We start from the raw sequence: 20,565 nt of genomic DNA on the forward strand, positions 1-20,565 counted from the left end.
TGATTTTAATAATAGAATCAAATTAATAAATATATAAAACAAAAATCATGATAACAAGCAGCCAGAATTATGAAAATTGTACACAGAAATAGAAACTAAATATAGACTATTGTTTATTTTGAAGCGTTTTCCTTCATAATAGAAATAAGCTGTTGTTTACATTCCATAATACTATTTAATTGCCTTCTTATGTGGTATCTACATTATTTGTAATGAAATTTTTTTACATTGTAAAAAAACAGATTCTTTTTCCTACATAAAAACATTTTTTGTCTATTTCCTTACTTTCAAGAAGTAGTTATACTGATATTTTACATTTGAGTTATTGAAAAGCAACAAATTTCTCTGGAATTATTTAACAATGGATGTGTTGGAGTCATACTCTGGCAGAAGGTAAATTCATCTAATTAGACTAACCTAAACTCACTTTATATTCATCCAGTATTTACTGAAGTTTGTTAGTTGTTTCAAAAACTTTTAAAAATGTTATCTCACAATATAGTAAAGGCTATCCAGATGGTTGCATAACTTCCCTAGCTTTATCCTTGACAGATTTATATTTCAAATATGCCACAGAATTTTTAAATATTAATTATTTAAGTATGTAACACATTTACAGTGCAATTGGAAAAAAGAAAAAATGTTTGGTAAAAAAAATTGGATCAGATTTAATCCCTTTATCAAATGATGTTTTTACAATCAAAATTATACTGTATTTAGAATAAAAAAACATTTGGCTCCCACTTCATCCTCATGCTTGACAGCTACCTCATATTATTATTTTTATTATTATTAATAACCACAATTGAAAAACAGATGAAGTCTCAAAAATTATAAAAATTACAATTTTTTTTAATTTCAAAAGTTATTTTAAAAAAAAGTTCCCATGTTATAAACATTAATACTAGATAAAACTGGATTCTACCTTGAAAGTTAAAATTTTAAAAATTGATATTTTATGTACAGATCCCATTCAGCTCTCTTGTTTTTTGAGGCCTAAAAGTTTATTTATTGGAGCAATTATTTACTTCAATAAGTTGGCCAAGTACCTTAACTCCACTTGTCTGAAGCATTGAAAATAAGGGCAAACATATATTTATGCCAAATATTTACTTTTTTGAACCGGTTTTTGAGATGTTTAGAAGATGACAGAAACTGTTTAGAAATAATGTTGAATATCTACCACCCCTAAATTAGATTGACTTAAAATTTTGGAATTTTAAATAATTTAATGAGTACTTTGATTTTACTAAAGCTCAATTTCAACAACCACTAAATAAAAGGTCAAAAATTAAAAATGGCAAAAAGTACTCTTCTTTTTTTTAATTTTGCCCAAAAGTTAATGCTTAATATTTTGAATTATTTTCAAAGAATTATGTGGAGGTAGTCTAGAAATATTAATCAAAATACACACAAATGTAAATAAATACATCTTTCTGACAATTCTTAACTTTTTGTGTTTTTCTACTCTAAGGGGTTCTTGAAATCAACATTTTCAAAAAATCTGATATCCAAGATTTTGGCCAATACCTTCCATTTATAGCTATGCTGCCACAGCAGTAATAGAGCTACAACTGGGAAAATAAAAATGTATCACAATTTATGTATGACAATTTCTAAAAACCCATCTACTTGGTTATAAATTATGTTGTAGTGAATACAGCAATAAATAATTTTAATTAAAAATGTTGTATAAAACACTTCAGACTGTGGTCAAGACACACAGACTAATGTTAGCAAGATTTGTAAGTAGCTTTACCAACTGGCATAAATCAAGGTTGACTTTAGGAATGATGATGTTAATTTTTATTCATTGTACACACAAGATATAAAAACGAATCACCAATTTAGCATAGAATTTCAACAGACCCCCTCTTAAAATACAATAGAGGCACTTTCAAGGTTTCAAAAAGTTTTTGTTAAGTCATGGTTGGAGTTGTCGAATATGATGTAAATTTGAGTCAATGATACGTGCAAGGGAAAGCCTTATAACAAAATCATTATAAACATACCTAGTGCAGCATCAATATCTTCCAAAATATTTTCAAGTAAAACTGGATTTCCAAATTCAACAGCAGTCTCTAGAATACGGAGGTAATTTCCATCAGTTAGTTTAATAACAAAAAGTTTATTATCTTTTTCCATATTTTTCACCCATTTGTTAGCTTGTCCTAAAATTAAAGTTTGAATTAACTTTGGTTACATCACAAATTATGGACTAAGATTAAAAAAAAATTAAATAAGATCAGCTGAGCCAAATACAATATGAATAATGACGATTGTGTTTCTTAACTATATATTTAATAAATCTAGCTTTTAGATTTACTGAAAAATAAAATAATAATAATAATGTAAACAGTAAAAAATGAAAACACTAAAAAAAAATAATAATGTAAATAGAAAACACCACTGACATACATACAGTTATTTACTCTTTTTGAGTGAAAAATCCAATGATTGATCTTACAAAAAACAAACTAAACTTACGATATCTGAAAAAAATTCAAGCTTCTTTTTAATCAAGTCATTTTTCTTTATAAAAATGAAAAGAATGTAACAATTTAAATTCATCAATAGTGTTTAATATTACATATGAAGAGTTGATATTTTAATATTTATGTCTGTAATTTTTGTTTGAATTGTTTTGTTTCTAAAGATAATTTTATTTTCAAAAAAAGATTCTAAATTACTCAAGCAATTAAACATAATATCTGGTACATTTTCAAATTAATGAAGGCCACTTCTTATCTTATTGAATGATCAAATCATCATTTGTAGGCTTAACGGTCGGTACATCATCCGTTTCATCTTTAAATTGTGGGTCCACTAGTTTTTTGCAACTACATCTGATTATTTCCTCATCGTTAGGCACTCTGCTACCACTATTCCATCATCGATCATTAGATATTCATCTAACTGCAGTTACAATTCCGTGTTGCTTTGCAATTTACCCCTGTTATCGGTAAGAAATTCTGGAATTTCAAATTCATTTACATCGTCAGTTGTAAATTTATTGTTACTGTCTCATATTTACTTAACTTGGCTTTTTTAAAACATTTTGAAATTGTTACAGGGGTTACATCATCAGATCATGCTTTAGAAATTTCAGCAATGCATTCTTTAAAGTTATTAAATTTTTAACCAGGACACTGTAATTGATAGCTTTAAAAACGTCATTAGCATTCCTTTTCTGTAGTGCATTTTAAATTTTTTTATTATACCCTGGTCCACTGGTGCAGTTTTGAAGACATAAGACATACCTGGCAGAAAGTAAGCAAGTTACATATTTCATGTTTGCATTTATATGGCGGGAATGGACTGGGCAGTTATCAATAAGTAAAATTATTTTATGTTTTTGTTTTGACATATGATGATATGTCAACATCAAGTTTTATGTCATGATACATCAAGTTTTGTATAGATTTCAGTTGTCATCCAAGCTTTTCTGTTGTAATCGTAATCTTACGATTACTTGAAGTTTGAGCTTCTTAGTACCGGTCATGTTGGCAGCTACGATTACACTTTTTTTTTTCTCTTTGCTGTACTTTCCACCAAAACATTTTTCATTTTTAAAAGCTAAAGTTTTCCCTGGAAGTCATTTAAAAAAAAAAAGCCTGGTCTCTTTGGGATTAAAAATATAATTTTCATTGTGTTCGTGCAGTAGGTTAGGCAAGATGTTTTCCTTCCATGTTATACATTGTGCTTCTTTTACATCAGCACTTTCGCTGCATAAAATCTTTTGTACAAGAGCATGCCATAATTTAAACTTGACAAGCCAACCAGTACTAGCTTGAAAATCAGGACAGTTTAGTGTTTTGGTAAATTCTAAAGCCTTTTCTTAAATAATGGTTCCCATTACTGGTAAATTTTTTCACAAACTATATAATTAACCACTTGATTACAGCCTCATTAATATTACCATAAATACAAGACTTAAATTTCTTTTTATCACTGTTTAAATTTTCTGCTTGTTTTTTAATAGAATCTTTATTTTGTAATATTGTAGAAAGAGAATTCGCCAGTATACCAAAATGAACTGCTGTTTTTTTTCCTACCTCCTTTTTCAACTTTGTCAATTATTTACATTTTTTCTTTGATACTCAAACACTTTCTTTTAGCCATTTTTCAAATCACACCAATACCAATACACATCATACCAATACAGTATTCACCAATATATGGAAAATACAAGTTACACCAATACACGTACAATACTGAACAGTACAGTACAGTACTTTGAAAAAGCAACATGGGGAAATACAGTAGTCAAAACAACAAAAAATGCAATATATACTATGTTACGTACAGTAAGAAAAACAAATATCATCCAAAAACCCTACTGGAACAAAACAAAACCACTAGATCTGTATTGTACAGTATGAAGATTAGGACTGAATTACAATTCACTTACACAGTTACTTTTGCAGAAGCATAAGACAAAGATAAGAAAGGAAAAAATTTTAGTTGCTAACATACTGATGCTGGCAACTTCCTGTCGTTCATACAGTACAGTAATTGACAAAAAATAATATAGGCCTACATAAACACAATACATGAGTATTACTCATTATTTTTATCCAATTTATTTATTTTTTTGTCATTTTCATTTATTATACACCATATACATAGAGTATTTAAACAAAGAACTTCATTACGTAGAAATTCGACTTTGCTAAGCAGAGACAGTTTCTAATGTAATAATGACGCGTTTTCACCATTCTCCAAATAATTTTGTTTATTTACGAAACTCATTTTGTAAATTAGAATAAATAAAATTGGAATACAAAAAAAAATTGGAAATCAAAATTTTGTTTTGTTTATTTTTATTATTGTATAATATATATATATATCATAATGAATGGTTAAACCAACCATTCATAGACCAACAGCTCTAGAAATAATATTACACATCTCAAAAACTGCGGGACAACAGCATAGCAATAAAGATTAATCATATATTTCAAGTAAATAACACTGGACCTTTAAAAACAACTCGATATATAGAGTTTCATTTAAATTTCCCCGGCAATTTTTTCATAAACTATGCACAATACAAAAGAATGACCTCAACAAAAGTTACTCAGACTGGAGGGTGACACCTCATGGTGACCTTGGATTTGATGTTGAATTTGATTTATTTCAAGGACAACAGAATTTTTTCAAATGGCATAACCTATTTTTGACCTCATCAATGAAAGAGCAGAAAATTTTACATTGAATATGTGGTCACACATATGGCTTTGGAATTTTTTGAAGGTCACAGGCTAACCATCAGAAATAGTGTTATGCGGGTGCTAGATTCTTTTTGCAGATATTAACAGTCACTGATTTCTAAGTTGTGAGAATATGATTGTTATCTGGTACTGTCTTTGAGAACCAACAAATTGTGTTAATCAGATAGTGTATGTGATTAATTCCTAAACCATAAAACTTCAAGAAAATGGAAAAAATTAAAAAATCACTAAATTCAAATATGTAAATATGGCATTTTTTTGCTCATTGGCGCTATCAAAAAAGGTAATTCCATATGAAGAACCTCTACAACCTTGGAACAACCTACAAAGGGAACCTCAAGATCACCATTGGATGTACCCCTCCTATACATAACTTTTGTAAAGCCATTTTTATGCTCTTTCCCATAGTTTGCAAGATAAATGGCCTGGAATATGAATATTATGTTGTATTACCTTCAAAAATGTGTAACTCATAATACACTATTCTCTGATGCTTAGCTGTATGAACTGCAAAAAATTTCAATTTCATATGTGTGACCACATATTCCAATGTAAAATTTTCTGCTCTTTTCTTTGGCGGGGGGTCAAAAATAAGTCAATCCATTTGAATAATTGTGTTAACCTTGAAATAACACTCAAGTCAAATCCAAGGTCACCATGAAGTATCCCTCTCCAGTCCAAGTAACTTTTGTTTTGGTCATTTTTTTGTATTGTGCATATTTTATATGAAAATCACCTAGGGGGATTAAAATGAAAAACCTATAAAAACATATAAACACCTATATAAATACTCACATCTTAACAAAATTGAACATAGTCAAATATACAAATATGACAAAATAAGTGGACAGCAAGAGCAATGATTACAACTTACTTCGTAGATGAATGATTTTGAAAAGTTAATCTTTAATTGTTGAAAAACACAATAAAAAACGTCCATATGATTTACACCATACAATTAGAATCAATCTAAAAGTTGTAAATACTTTTGATTTTTAAATTTATGAATAATTATTTTATGAAATACAATACAAATACATTTTTTTTGATGAAGTATAAATAAAATATATTTTACTACACCTTGAGGGTCGATCATTAGTGGCCAACGACGAGCACTTCTGACAATTATACCATTTTCAATTGAAAAATTATCAACAGGCAGGCCATCAATATTCCATGAACGAATGATGACTGCATCTCCAAGGGTTGTAATCATTGAAAATTGACCTGAACAAGGTATTCCCAGTTTAACGCAAGATTTATTCCATCCAGCCATTAATTCCTGTTTAACATTTTAAAATTTATAGATCACAGCAATAAACCCCTAACCACAGCAATTAGATATCTAAAAAAAATAAAAATTAAAAAGAATAGACAAGTATATTTAGTACTAATTGAGATAGTGTAACTAAGTTTCCATTTAAGAGAAAATGAAAAATAATAACACGTTAACAAAAGTTTATAGAATAAAATATTTACTCACACAAATTGAGGTTGTATGAAACAAGATGATCATGCACACAGTATATTTGTTAAAGGAGTGAGACATTTATAATAAATATATAGCCAAAACATTAATAATTAATCTTTAGGTTCAAAGTTGCTGATTAGAATGGTCATAATATTTTTTTGACTCCAGCACTTTCGCTAGTGTAACAGAAAGTGCCATCTACTGTGTGACAGGTTTTCAAAAATAGTTCAATAAATTTAGATGAATTTGATTATTAACAAGTGCCTCTTCAGCAGTTTTCATTCAAAAATTTTATCATGTATTTATATAGTATTATTGATATTGTAACAGAACAGGATCAGTAAAATGGACCAGGGCAAAGGATTTTCTTCTAATTAAGGAGAAAGAAAGAAAAAATAAAGAAGAAGGAACTAAAAGAGATTCTTCTCTTAGAATAACAGGTCAAGTTAACAAATTGTTCTTTGACATACAGACAATGGCACCTCCAAAAGCCTTGTTTGACCAGAAAGGTTACCAGATCGGAAAAAGAAGTTATAGAAAGATGTAAGGATGCAGACATTGAAAATTACTATGCTTTAATAGTTAAAGAAATGGATTGGGTACTGGTTCTGCAGGGAATATAAATACTGCCAGGGACCAGCAAACAAAGTGAGTAGTTCTGCAAGGCTGTGTTCAGTGCAGTTGTGATAAGTGATAATAGTTTCACAAGCCAGAGTTTGATGTGGTTGCAGTGATCACGACATCAGTAAGCATGTCGTAATGTCGAGTGAAGAGTACCTCACGAGCAATCCATTGTGGACAGTGGGTGAATGTAGGAAGTTGTTCAGCAAGTTATAGTAGTAAAGTGATATTAATAGTAGTAGAAGTGTAGAAGTGACAGTATTTTACTTATTCATAAAGTATAGGGTAGTTTTATTGTAAACAGTAAAAGTAATAATATTTGCAGAAAATGAATTGTATGAACTTTAGACTTATCTAGTGTTATTTTGTTGTTTATGCAATATTACATTCTAACAGACATGATAATGTTTTTAGTAAATTGGACTGTGTTCTGGTTTTTATAATTTTACTGTCATTAAACAAAATCTTGTCCTTTTTATTTGATTTATTATGTTGTGTGTTATATATACGTATTTTCATTATTAATAATAATAATAGTATTATTATTATTATCATTATCATCATCGTTATTATCTTTGATTTATTTTGTTTATATGCTTTTATCTTCTTATAAATTGTATTTGTAACAAATTTTTAGTCTGTTGGTCTCTCAATATCCTGAACTGTGAACACGTGACAATAGGTATTATTTGAATATTATATTCTACTATATGCATTTATGACTGACATCTATGCAAAAATTTGAAGTGACTAGTAACTTCTTTGACTGAATCAGGCTAATTAAAAATATGAAAAAACATATAGTATATATATATATATATATATATAAATACTAGGTGGATATCTTACAATAAAAACATTTCCTTTAAGAATTACTTTTACAAGTTTCATAATCATATAGAAAAATGGCATTTCAATAAAAAATTTAGTGTTATTGGAATAAAACTCTGATAAATATGCTGCATTATAAAATACTGAAGTCAGTAAGAAGTACATGCTTTAATTTTTGCTTAGACAATGCTTACATACAAAATTAAAGTACAATAGTTGTAGTTTTATTAACAAAAGATAAAAATCAAATAATAGTTTAAAGTAACTCTTGCATAACTGATTACTTAATTGTTTTTAATACAAAAGTATGTAAAAAGTCAACATCAATTATTTCATTATTTTTCTATTTTATTAGTTATTATTAATCACGGCAAGTAAACTTTATTGTTATCATTTCAAATGTAAAAATTTACCTTTTTTAACATATACTTATGATAATAAAAATGTATTTAAATTTTTAAATTCTGTATAAAATGAGTTTACACATTTATATTTTGTAATATAATTTATAAGTAATGTAGTACGATAACTAATGAAACAAAAACAATTTAAAATTAGTTTTCAAATTCAGGAGAACTAATAACATGCTGACTATGTCATGTTTGATTAACCCTAATACTCAATTGTAGGGTGACACCTCCATAAATTATTTTTTATTCCACTTGATTAATGAGTGATGTAATGAGTGTTACCAGTCATGATATCTAAATTTTTGTAATTTTATTTGATGAGAATCCTGACATCTGTTATATATAAAACCTTTTAGCAACAGTTAGAACTACTAATTGAACTTGACTAAATTGCTGATTTCATGAAAATTGATAGTTCTTAATATAAGTTTGCCTATTCAATTATTCTTATCTTCCAACATCTCCTTTATAACTAGCTACATACTCTAATTCTCCAAAATTAAGAGCTATTAAGTGATAAGAAATCTATTACTGTAAAATATCTGTGTATTTTCCCTGAACATTATGAAGAATAAATCTACTACTGTTGAAATATTACCTATCCTGTAGTCTTAAAATAAAATTGTACAAGTGATTAAGGTAAGCTTCAACCATTGTTTTTTTTTCTTTCTAATAATTTAACTCTTATGTATGGGAATAAGATATACATCTGCAGTCTTAAAAATGCCTGAGCAGAGTTTGATACCAGACTCGTCTTGATAAAAAGAAAGACACTGTTACTCTAATCACAGAAGTTGGTGGAGTACTATCTCAGTTTTACTTAAAATAATAAAGAAATAAAGGAATGAAATAAAAACCTTTGACAGAAAAATAGGTAGAGGGATAGAGAAAGATCAAGAGGGAAAAATAAAAAATAAAAACGTTATAACTAATAAAGAGGTTAATGGAATAAATAGATAAATAAGAATTTTAACTAAAAGTATAGAAACACACCTTAGCAGAAAAATTTGAGGGTGTGTTAAAAAGCCCTTCTCCAATGTTTTAAAATAAAATTTTAACTTTCAAATAAAAAAACACAGTTTACAGAAGTGCCCACTAATGAAGTAGTAATCTATGACAAATGCAGCAAGAATACTGATGTACAATTTAAAAAATAGCTTATTCTGTTGTTACTATGTGTTTCTCTTCTAAAACCATAATGAACTTAATATTTACATACACCTTAAAAAATACCAGGTTTTAAAATTCTATTGGTGATCTAGTTTTAATTCTCAGTATTTTTCAAGATCTATTGCTTTATAGGTGTAGTTTTAATGGTTTTTATTTCTATTTTCATAATTTTTTTTTTATTAATATTTACTTTAACTAATTTCTTTAAAAACAGTGATGGCGACTGTTAACAATTGAAATGTGCCTCTAGTTCCAGAATTGTAATTTTTTGTAAATGTTCTTGGCTGGTCTATTTCTAAATTTAACTTTTTCTTGTATTATTTTGAATTAAAGTTGACGATTTTTGTAAACTTTAAGGTCTACCTTTTTTCATTATAATATGCAGCTTTTGCTTACATTAGGGTTGTGCACAAATAATAATTTCATGTAAAATGTAATTACATATTTGATGTTAAATAATTATATTTTTATATTTTAATGTAGAAGTGAATGTTATTTCTTATTTCTATACATCTAGTACATAAAATAAAATTTTGCAATAAAAAAAACTAATAATGTACAAAAAATTATCTAACAAAATATTTACATAAATATGTAGTTAATTGCTGCGGTAGAATATACAAATTTATGACAATACTCAGAACAAATTGTCTGAACAATAACAAAAAATAAAACAATAAAAATTAGAACTGCATGAAAAATGAGAAACAAAATATAACTAATTAATGCCTCATTAAAATACAGGTGAAGTATACACAAAGGAAGAAAAAACTTGAATTAGCAATTCTACAGGCTTAATTATATTTAAAATGTTACATTTGTTTCTAAAATGCATACTTCTATGAAATCGCTTCTGATAGGTTTTACAAACAAGAGAAGGACCAAATGAAGAGGTTACCTCAATCATCTACAAATAGCATAAGATTGTTACTCGTTTGATATTTAATAAATACTGTAGGTATTGTTTACAAAATTAATTTTTATTTTCTGAAAATTTCACAGCAGCCCTTGTTTAAAAAAGTTTGGTCTAAGATCATAAAACTAATACAGTACCAATGCTAATCAACCTGCTTGCTATTAATATTAACAAAACTTGTGCAGTGATTTTACAATAAAGCCTTTTGATAGAAATAAAACTTTTTTTTGGGCTGAGGATTCCTAAATTGACAAGATCTGCTGAAAACTGGGAATAAACTTTATTCACATTTCCTTTTCTACTTGCAGTACTTTGTATCTTGAGTAATTAAAATTAGCAAAATAATACAAGCATATATTAGAGCCAACATACATTTCTAAAATCAACTGTAAATGCACTCAAATAAGCAACAACACCAGCAGAAAGAAGAACATCTCCAATTGCATTGTACAATGAAGCTTTCAGCATAACGGCCAATTCACTCCATCTTGCTTTCTCCCCACCAAGTCCACCTGAAATAAATTTAGAAATTAAAGCATCAACTTGTATTAAAATATTATGAATATTGGGTAAATAGACCAATGCAGCAATGGATAATATTCATTTCACACTAAAATACCTTCATTGATGTCAACTCAATAAATTTTGAATAAATAAAGCGTAGAAAGGCTATAAAGAGCAATCAAGATCTAGAGCCTGAAAATCCAATTTCAAATCTCCACACTAAATTTAATATAACACATATGTTTATTACACAACAAAACATGATCGTTTAAGAATAAATTGCTGTTCATTCCTGAATATACTTTATGTTCTGTAGGAAGTATACCTCTGTTTTGAAGAAATTCTATAGTATTTTCTTCAAGATTTGGGGAGGTCCTAAATTTTCATTATTAACAATATATAAATGTTACAGTATAGAACAAGAAAAAAAAGGCAAATAAGCATGTACATGGAAGGAAATTTGTAATCTCATTTTATGATAAAAATAAGGAGGTAAGTAATTCAAAAGTAATAAATAGTGAATATTCATGAACTCGGTTCAATAAAAATTAAATTTCATTAAGTAATAAAGAAAAAAAACCGCTGAAAATGTGTGACAGGGACAAGAAAACCCTACAAAAAAAATCTGGTCATGTCCATGCAATTACCTATAAACTAATTCTTAATACCTATGTTGATGACGGGTATTCTTTGGAAGGCTAAAATAATAGGATGAAGCTAAATGATAAACAACTAAAAAACTTATAATAAAAGTAAGCAAATAATAATTTTTTATTAATAAATATATGCAGTAAAAATTGTCATAATTGTTATGATTGTAGGTGACCCAATATGACACAATCTACTCCTGAAAATGACTCAACCATTTTCAAGAATAACAAGCATCCTATGCCAGCCTTTTACAAGTAAATAAGGAATTAAGTTGTTTCCTACTCAATTCATCACTAAGGCAAGCATACAATTCAGTGGGTTTAACAAGCTGAGATGTAAGTCAAATCCACTGATATGCAGATCTGCAGATGATCTTCATAATGTTCACTAAAGGAACGTTTTAATCATTACACAGGTCAACAAAAGGAAAAATAATAACTTTGATTGAGATAAAATTAGATGAATTAGAATGTATTTTTTATGCTGAATCTTAAAATGAAATCGGTTTTTCTTCATCACCCTCAGATTTTTAGTTACGACCCTTTAAAATATTGAGAAACTTCTTAAATAATAGAATACAAAAAGAATAATAATTACAATTAAAATTTCTACCTTTATTTTGCAGACATTTATGTTTATCTTAATTTCTGTTTTGTGTTCAGTGAAGTCTTCTCTTTTTATCATCCAGCAATAGTCACGCATCATAGATTCATCCCATCTGCCTTGATAACGTTGTTCCATCTGCAATATATCTTGGTGGATTCTTTCTCCTTGTTTTTTGTTGATGTCACCCAAGTTTAAAGGAAAAAAGTCCAAATGAGAACGTAAAAAAATGAATTTTCAATGACATTCTGTAGCCTAATTTTTATATTTCACTAATAGTTCATTTATAAGCCGATCATGGTTTTCAGCTTTTTTGTTTCCAAGAAACTAGTAAGAACAGCTTTGAATGACTTCCATGCTGCTAGTTCTTTAGGATTCATTTTGTTGTCAAATATGTTTTCGTGGATTAATTTTTTTATTTGTAGCCCAATGAATATTCCCTCTTTTAAACTGGCTTCACTTAATTGTGATAAAATCTCAGATAAATATTTGAAGCCTTCTCCGTCTTTATCTAATGCTTTTACAAAATTCTTCATCAGGCCTAGTTTTATGTGCAGAAGTGGTAAAATAATATGATCTGCTTCAGCAAAGGGATTATTGACAACATTCTCCTTTCCTGGGTTAAATCGATTTCTTTTTGGCCAAACTTTAACTGTGTAGTGTTTATCTGTAGCCTAACTATCCCACAAACACAAAAACATACTTTTATAAAGCCACTCTGGAGACTGAGAAGAAGCCCTATTGGTTTCAGGTCAGCAATGATTCGCCATGAGTGTTCATCACACTTAGCTTTAAAATTTTTGACAGTTTTATATGTTTCTTTTCTTCCTACAGCATGTGATACCGGTATAGAAGAAAACTTGTTCGAGTTATGCACAACACTGCCTTTAATCTTCTTTTTGATAAGTCTATAAATAAACGCCGATCATGAATAACAAATTCAATGTCCAGGTCAGACATCAGCTCCCTAACATCATGGCAGGAACAAATTAAACCATCTCTTCTAAAGTATTTCAGTAAATTTTTGTTACAATTTTTATATTCTGAAATTTTACTATCCTTCTTTAATAAATTCCATGAACCTAGGAATTCTGCATGTTGTTTTAACAAATACAAGTTACGAATTAGGTTGCTCAATCGTGCTTGTATGATGAGGTAAGGATCAGTATTTGATTCTTCTGGAATGTAATTAATATCTATTGAAGTTGAGGATTCATTGGTTGAGCCTTTCAGGGTATCAGAAATTTCTTTCCAAGAAGTTGGAGTGATTGAAATTGGTAAATCAACATCATGAAGTATTGGTCTCATAGCTGAACGAATATTTGGTATGCAATACTGATTTTATTGTTTGAACTGAAACCAGTAACATTTGAGCAAAAATAGCAGTTATCATAATGGTTAATAGGTTCTCCTCAAATCATAGGTATGCCAAAAAGCAAATGTTCTTTTTTTTCCTTTTAACCACTAGGTTAGTTTAATATAGCACTTGATGCATACTACATGTGGAGCCCAGAATTTATCTTGGTCTCCCAAGGAACAGTCAAAATAATGTTTTTAAGCATTTTTCAGTAGATTTGATACTGGTTTTCACTGACTTTTCTTGATGAATTCTCTGCAAATGTAACAAAAAATATTAGGAGAATTTTTATAAGTCAGATTTTTATTCATTGTAAAATTCAAAATCTTTTAATGAATGAAACTAAACTGAAATATTACAGAAATACTTGCTTAATTATAAAAATAATTAAGTTTTAATTTATAAATACTTAATTATTTAAACTTCTTTATAAAACTGTTTCACCATGGAGTATCAAAAGTTGTTCGGTCATAAAAATTTTTCACTAAATTTATGGCATCATTTATGAAACAATCTTTATAATATGTGTATGATAACACCACTATCATTACTAAAGAACATAAAACCAAGTATGGGTATGGGAAATGATACCAACAGCTGAACTCATACTGAAGAAAATTTCATCACATTGAATTACTCATTACTTGACTCACTGACATGTCTATACATCTGGCTTGACATGAATATATGTCTCCAGCATGCATCCCAATATAACTCAGATGTGAATAAGCAAATATACAGACATACCAACTTATTTGTATAGTTTGTTCCATGAATGATGAACAAATAAATTTAAGGGGTAGTAACTGGTAGTAACTGGGGTAGTAACAAATAACTTTAAGGGGTAGAATGTTATGTGACGGTTTGTTTCAGAATAAATATTCAGATTCAGCATATAAAATACTATATAGAACAGCCACTCTCTTTTCAGTTCCAAATTTTATGTTGCCCAGTGTTATTTTTACAAAACGCAATTCTGATCTTTGTGGCTTTTGTTCCTTAGATGTTATATCTGAATTCTAATTATAAGAAAGAATCACACAGAGTATAAAGAGTGTGTATAAAGAGTGTAAAGGGGAGTAGAAAGGGTGTAAACTGTAATGTTTACACCCTTTCTGTTCAATAGAAGAAGTAAAAATAGTACATACTTGTGTATGTATATAATACATCTATTTTTATGATCATCAGCTAAATTCAAACTTAATAATATAACAACAATAATAATATTGTTTCATTCTTAATATTACATTTTAAAATAAATTATTTACAAAAAATAATTACAACATATAATTAGCACACACTTTACAGCTTACTATAAAAATCATCAGCTGGAAAGTTGGTGTATTAATATAAGATAAAATAATACTATCAATGAAACAAGAACACTACTTTGTAATCTTAGTATAATAATAAACAGAGATAAAATATTACTAAATACAAAAATAATAACATTATTACTCCTAACACATTATTGCCACAATTATCTTCACAGGAAGAAACAATTCCATTTAATACATAAAAAATCAAATTTATTACAAACAACACAATACTATTAAAAAAACAAACAAAATTATATAAACAGATTAGAATGAATTTCAAAAAGTAGCATGATGAGTTGTAAAGGTAAATTAACTTGACAAGTATTCATATTTAACATAATTCATTACTATAACATAAATTAACATTTTTAGCACTTTAAGATATAATCAAAATGAAGTTTCAATGTATATAAATGTAAAAAGACTCTCTAGTATTCTAAAAGGAGCATATAATTAGGGGTATTATTAGAAAGTACAAATATTCTATAAAGAAGCGCTGCAAATTATTTAGATTATCAAACTGCTTAAAATCCCTGACCTACGCAGACAACAGATATAACAGCCCTACAGCAAATCGTACATAGTGCTTTTTTAGCCGCCAGATTTATATTTTTATTTTTTAATGCACTATGCCATCATACATTTAGTCCTAATTTAGGATTTTTCAGTTTTTCTCTTAAATGTAGCTCCACATTCATAGTAGGTGTTAAGATTATAACTAAATATTTATAATTTGTTGACAAGTTCTATTTCGCTACCCCTGAAAACCCATCTTTCATCCTTCTCCTTTTTTGAAAACCATTTTTAATTTTCTAGACGACCCTTAAATTCCACTATTCACAATAATTTGCCAAGTCATTAATCATGCACTCAATTCCTATAGGGGTATCTGCTAACAAAAACATGTCATCCATGTATAATAATACCCTTATCCTTCTTCTTCCCATCCCCCAACTCATGTAAATCATTTAGAAAAAAAAAAACAGGAGTGGACTAAGTAAGCACCTCTGCTGCAGTCCTATTGCGGTGTTAAATTTCTTCGATAGCCCATCTTTATACCAAACACTAATTGTTGTCCCATCATTCAAACTTTGTAAAATATTTATTATTTTAGGTGATAATCCTATACATGATAATTTATAAAAAAAGAGTTTAGCTTTTCTATCAATAGAATCAAATAAGGTAGAAAAACTATAAAAAAAATTAAAATCTAGTCTTTCTTCTTTAAGAGCTTGAATATTTGCAGTTAATTTATTAGTGATTTCATTTTTTTAAGTATAGCCTAATTCTGTATTCCATTTTTGGTTTATATGCAATTTTTTATTTTTCTGTATTACAACCTCAGACATGTTTTACATATATATTTTAACAAAGATGAAACGGCTGAAATGGTAGGTAAAGAACTCTTTTCCAAAATTTATCGTTTCATCAAATATAAATAATAGATTTTACAAAGAAAATAAAATGTATTCTAAGAAACTTATATGGTTTGTATTTCAGAAAATGTTTATGTAGAACTGTATAAAACTCCTAAAGAAATCTTTAGATGTTTAAAATTAGTTACAAATAAGACCTGTTATCACAGGGCTTCTCCTACTTCTAAGAGAATTCATATTGATTTCCAAGTTTGCACATTTCCTTCTTATAATTTGAACAAGCAATTCTTTTAAACATGATTAAAGAGACATTTAATAATATATACAACAGTATCTTACTTTAAAAATTAATAATCCATTTTTCTTTAAAAACATCTATTTTATAATATAACAACTCTTTCCCCGGCTCATATGTTCTTTTACATGAACAGCTGACTAATTAATCAGTAAATATTAAGATAAAAAATAAAAATCAACAGTCTAAATTTAATTTTTAATCCACAAAAATAGTGTTCATACCAATCAGTTTTTCAGCTCGTTGTAGCTTCTGGGAACAAAGTTCAATAGAATCTTCAAGTTCTTTCTTTTCTTTTGTTTTTGCAGCAAATTCATCATTTAATGCTTGAAGTTTATCAGTAACCTGTGATGATAAGAATGTTGTAGAAAAAAAAAATCATTAATCTTTTTTACTAATAACCTACACATAACTATATATTATTTATATCTTAAAAACTGTAAAACATATATCAAATTGAATAGTATTTCTAAAAAATCTATATTTTATTTACAATCTACTACAGCCTTTATTAAAAATCTATTATCTTATCTACGATGAATTTTAAAACATAACTTAATAAATTACCAACTTATAAGTTTGACTTTTTGCTATGTCAACAAAAGAAAACCAGGAATCAAAATGTATAAAATAGAATTTAAAAAATTCTTTTGTATTCTCTGATAATGCATAACTTTTAAGTACGGGAAAGTAAGTTATCTCACACATGTATATAACATGTTTTAGATATATACAAAATCAATTGCGGTTAAAAATTCAGTGAAAAACATTTTACTTCTAACTTCCTAAAATTTTTAAAATAATGTACACTTTCCTTCTTTTATTTCTTCCTTCTTTTATAATAGATGTGTACATTAAAATTTAATAAAACTGCAATAATTAAAAATATTTGGCTTCGATTCATCCGTCACATTATTATTAAAGTCATTTTGAGAGTTTCTACTGCACCACACCACCTAACAGGAATTCTCATTGGATTATGTTTTTTTTTTACTGTGCTGTATATAGTTGTGAACAAATGTAGTAAATGTTATTCAATATATATTTTTATAAAATAAAATTTTATGATTTTTACCTTTTCCACACTAATATTATAAAGGGGAAAGATTTGTTTGTTTGTTTGTATTGAATAGGCTCCGAAACTACTGGACCGATTTGAAAAATTCTTTTTCCATTAGAAGCCAACATTATCCCTGATGAACACAGGCTACTTTTTACCGCGTTATTTAAGCAACATATTTTAATTTTTCTATCTTTGTAATTCAGTATCTAGCAACTGTTCATCGTCGCCGTGTCTCTCTTGACGCTCGCCTCCCCACCACCGCCTGCCTCTGCTCCCTCGCGCCGCCCACACCCTACTCGGCTAGCTAGGCAGCAGCATGTGACCTAAGCGTCACTGCGGTGCGAGAGGGGAGTCAATGTCACAAAATAAAGTGCCGCGCGGCTCATTCGCGCAGTCCGCTTCCTACGCAGCGGTTGTGTGCGATATCGAATATTTTTCCTTCAAAATATTTTGAATTTTTTACAATTTTTTAATCACCACTTCATATACAGGCTAATTCCTGTTCAACATGTAAGCAAATAATTTAGTATTAGTTGATGTAGTATTTAGTTTTTTTTATCATTTCAAAATGCCCAAAAGATTAAGATCTCAACTTTCTAGAAATAGTTTACAGGCTAGGGCAATAAAAATAATTTCAAGGGTATTTCATTTAAAGATGAAAAAATTCATAAAATTATTCACAAAAGATGAAATATTCGGCAAAGTGAAATGTTACATGGCAAGTGTGGAGTGGCAGAAGCGGGGTTTACCTCACTGTCATTTGCTGTTTTGGCTAGAAAGAAAAATCCAGCCAGACGAAATTGATAGTGTCATAGTTGCGGAACTGCCCAACCAACAAAACGACCCGATATTGTACGATATCGTCACTAAAAATATGGTGCACGGTCCATGCGGAGAGCATAACTTAACAGCACCATGTATGAAAAACGGTATCTGCACAAAAACGTACCCTCGACGTTTCGTCAACGATACCCAAACCAGAGAGGATGGATATCCAGTTTATCGTCGTCGTGACGCCGAAAATGGAGGCCAGAGCGCTACGCTAAATATCAGAGGAAGTACTTTCTATATAGATAATAGGTGGATTGTCCCTTATTCTCCATTATTGTGTAGGATGTTTAACGCGCACATAAATATCGAGTACTGCCACTCAGTTTAAGCCATCAAATACATTTGTAAATATATCTATAAAGGATCTGACCAAGATACTTTTAGCGTCAAAAACCCAAATGATGAAGTGGAAAACTATGTAAATGGCCGGTACATAAGTACATCCGAAGCTGTTTGACGAATTTTAGAATTTCCCATTTACGAGCCACATCCTACAGTCTTGCAGTTAGCCATCCACTTAGAAAACGGCCAAAGGGTGTATTTTACCGCAGAAACGGCTGAACAAGTGGCCCAAAACCCTGAACGACTGCAACAAATATCTTATTTTTTTAAAATGTGTATACCAACCGTATATACGAAGCCGAGCCGGGCAGCTATATTCAATAAATTAAGTGATTCCGACGCGGGCGAAGTCGTGGGTTTCAGCTATGTATCATATAGTCGTTAATTTTTGCGAATCAATTTTCACAATGAAGTACTACTATTTGTAACGAGTGAATAAATCCCACGCGGACGAAGTCGCGGACCACGGCTTGTTTATTATAAATTTATTTCTTTTTATTAATAATATTAATTTATTCAATTTTTTTTAAATTTATATCTCATGGATTTTCTGTTACATATAAGTATATTCTAATCAGATTCTTGATATCTATATAACCTACAAAGATTACCTACATCAGATTTAAAAAAAATGTCCTGCAGGTCTGGAAATTTTTACATCCAAAGAGTAATCTGATAACATTATGAAAGTTGTCAGGGAGAATTACAGGATTCTACCAGAAAAATAATTAAATACTCTGAGGATACTATAATGTTATACAAACACTTTAAAAATAAAATTTTCAAATTCCAACACATTTAATTCCAATTTTTATAACTGACTAACAAAATACATATAGGAGGTAATAAATATTTTATGAAATAATTAAACTAATACTCACAATAACTATTTAAACATTATAATTAATATATAACTAATTCTTTAATAAAATAACTGCAATCTTTTTTACTATGATTACCTCTTGTAACTGAGCTCTTTTTTCATTTAGCTTATCCATTTGAAGACTCAATTCTGCTTCAGCTTCAGCAAGTTTTGCTTTTTTAGGAGCAACAATTTTTATTACTCTGTCATACACTTCTATTGCTCTTACCCATTTACATAAACCTTCACAAGCATTGGATACTTTCTTCACAACACTTGGTTCAAAATCTCTGTCTGGAATATACCTTATCATAAGCAAAAGAGAACAATTTTATTAATAAAAAAAAACAAATCAGCAAAATTTTTTTTAATTTAAAAAAAAAATTAAATATTAAAATTAAACATTTTACTTAAACATTAAGTAAATGTTAAAATGACATTTTTACAATTTTTTTTTAATACGATCATAAAATTATAATTTTGCTAGGATTATCATTGTATGTGATTTTCTATTATGTATTCATGGCAGTATGAATTTTTCTATATATATTATTTCCAAAATAAATTATTAAATTTTAAAGATAGCTGAAAAAAATGGCTTTTCATTTTTTTTTGGGGGGAAATTTTAAACATGGAGACATTCAAGATTCACATATTGATGAATTAACAAATGAGAATTTGCAAGAATTGTTCAAAATTAAGGTATAAT

The 20,565-nt window shown here is 28.6% G+C and overlaps 1 protein-coding gene across 1 annotated transcript in view; it reads right to left on the reverse strand.

Annotated features, from left to right (window-relative positions):
- Dnah3 (dynein heavy chain 3, axonemal) overlaps nt 1–20,565 on the reverse strand; it is a 257,006-nt gene that overhangs the window by 80,587 nt on the left and 155,854 nt on the right. Inside the window, exons 33-37 of the mRNA XM_075354669.1 lie at nt 19,954–20,161; nt 16,983–17,103; nt 11,026–11,165; nt 6,315–6,516; nt 2,013–2,171 (exon numbers count right to left, since the gene is read on the reverse strand). Coding sequence (XP_075210784.1) covers nt 2,013–2,171; nt 6,315–6,516; nt 11,026–11,165; nt 16,983–17,103; nt 19,954–20,161 — 830 coding nt within the window. The remainder of the gene's footprint in view (nt 1–2,012; nt 2,172–6,314; nt 6,517–11,025; nt 11,166–16,982; nt 17,104–19,953; nt 20,162–20,565) is intronic.

This window comes from Lycorma delicatula, chromosome 1, assembly GCF_047948215.1.
Source record: "Lycorma delicatula isolate Av1 chromosome 1, ASM4794821v1, whole genome shotgun sequence".
Lineage (NCBI taxonomy): Eukaryota > Metazoa > Arthropoda > Insecta > Hemiptera > Fulgoridae > Lycorma > Lycorma delicatula.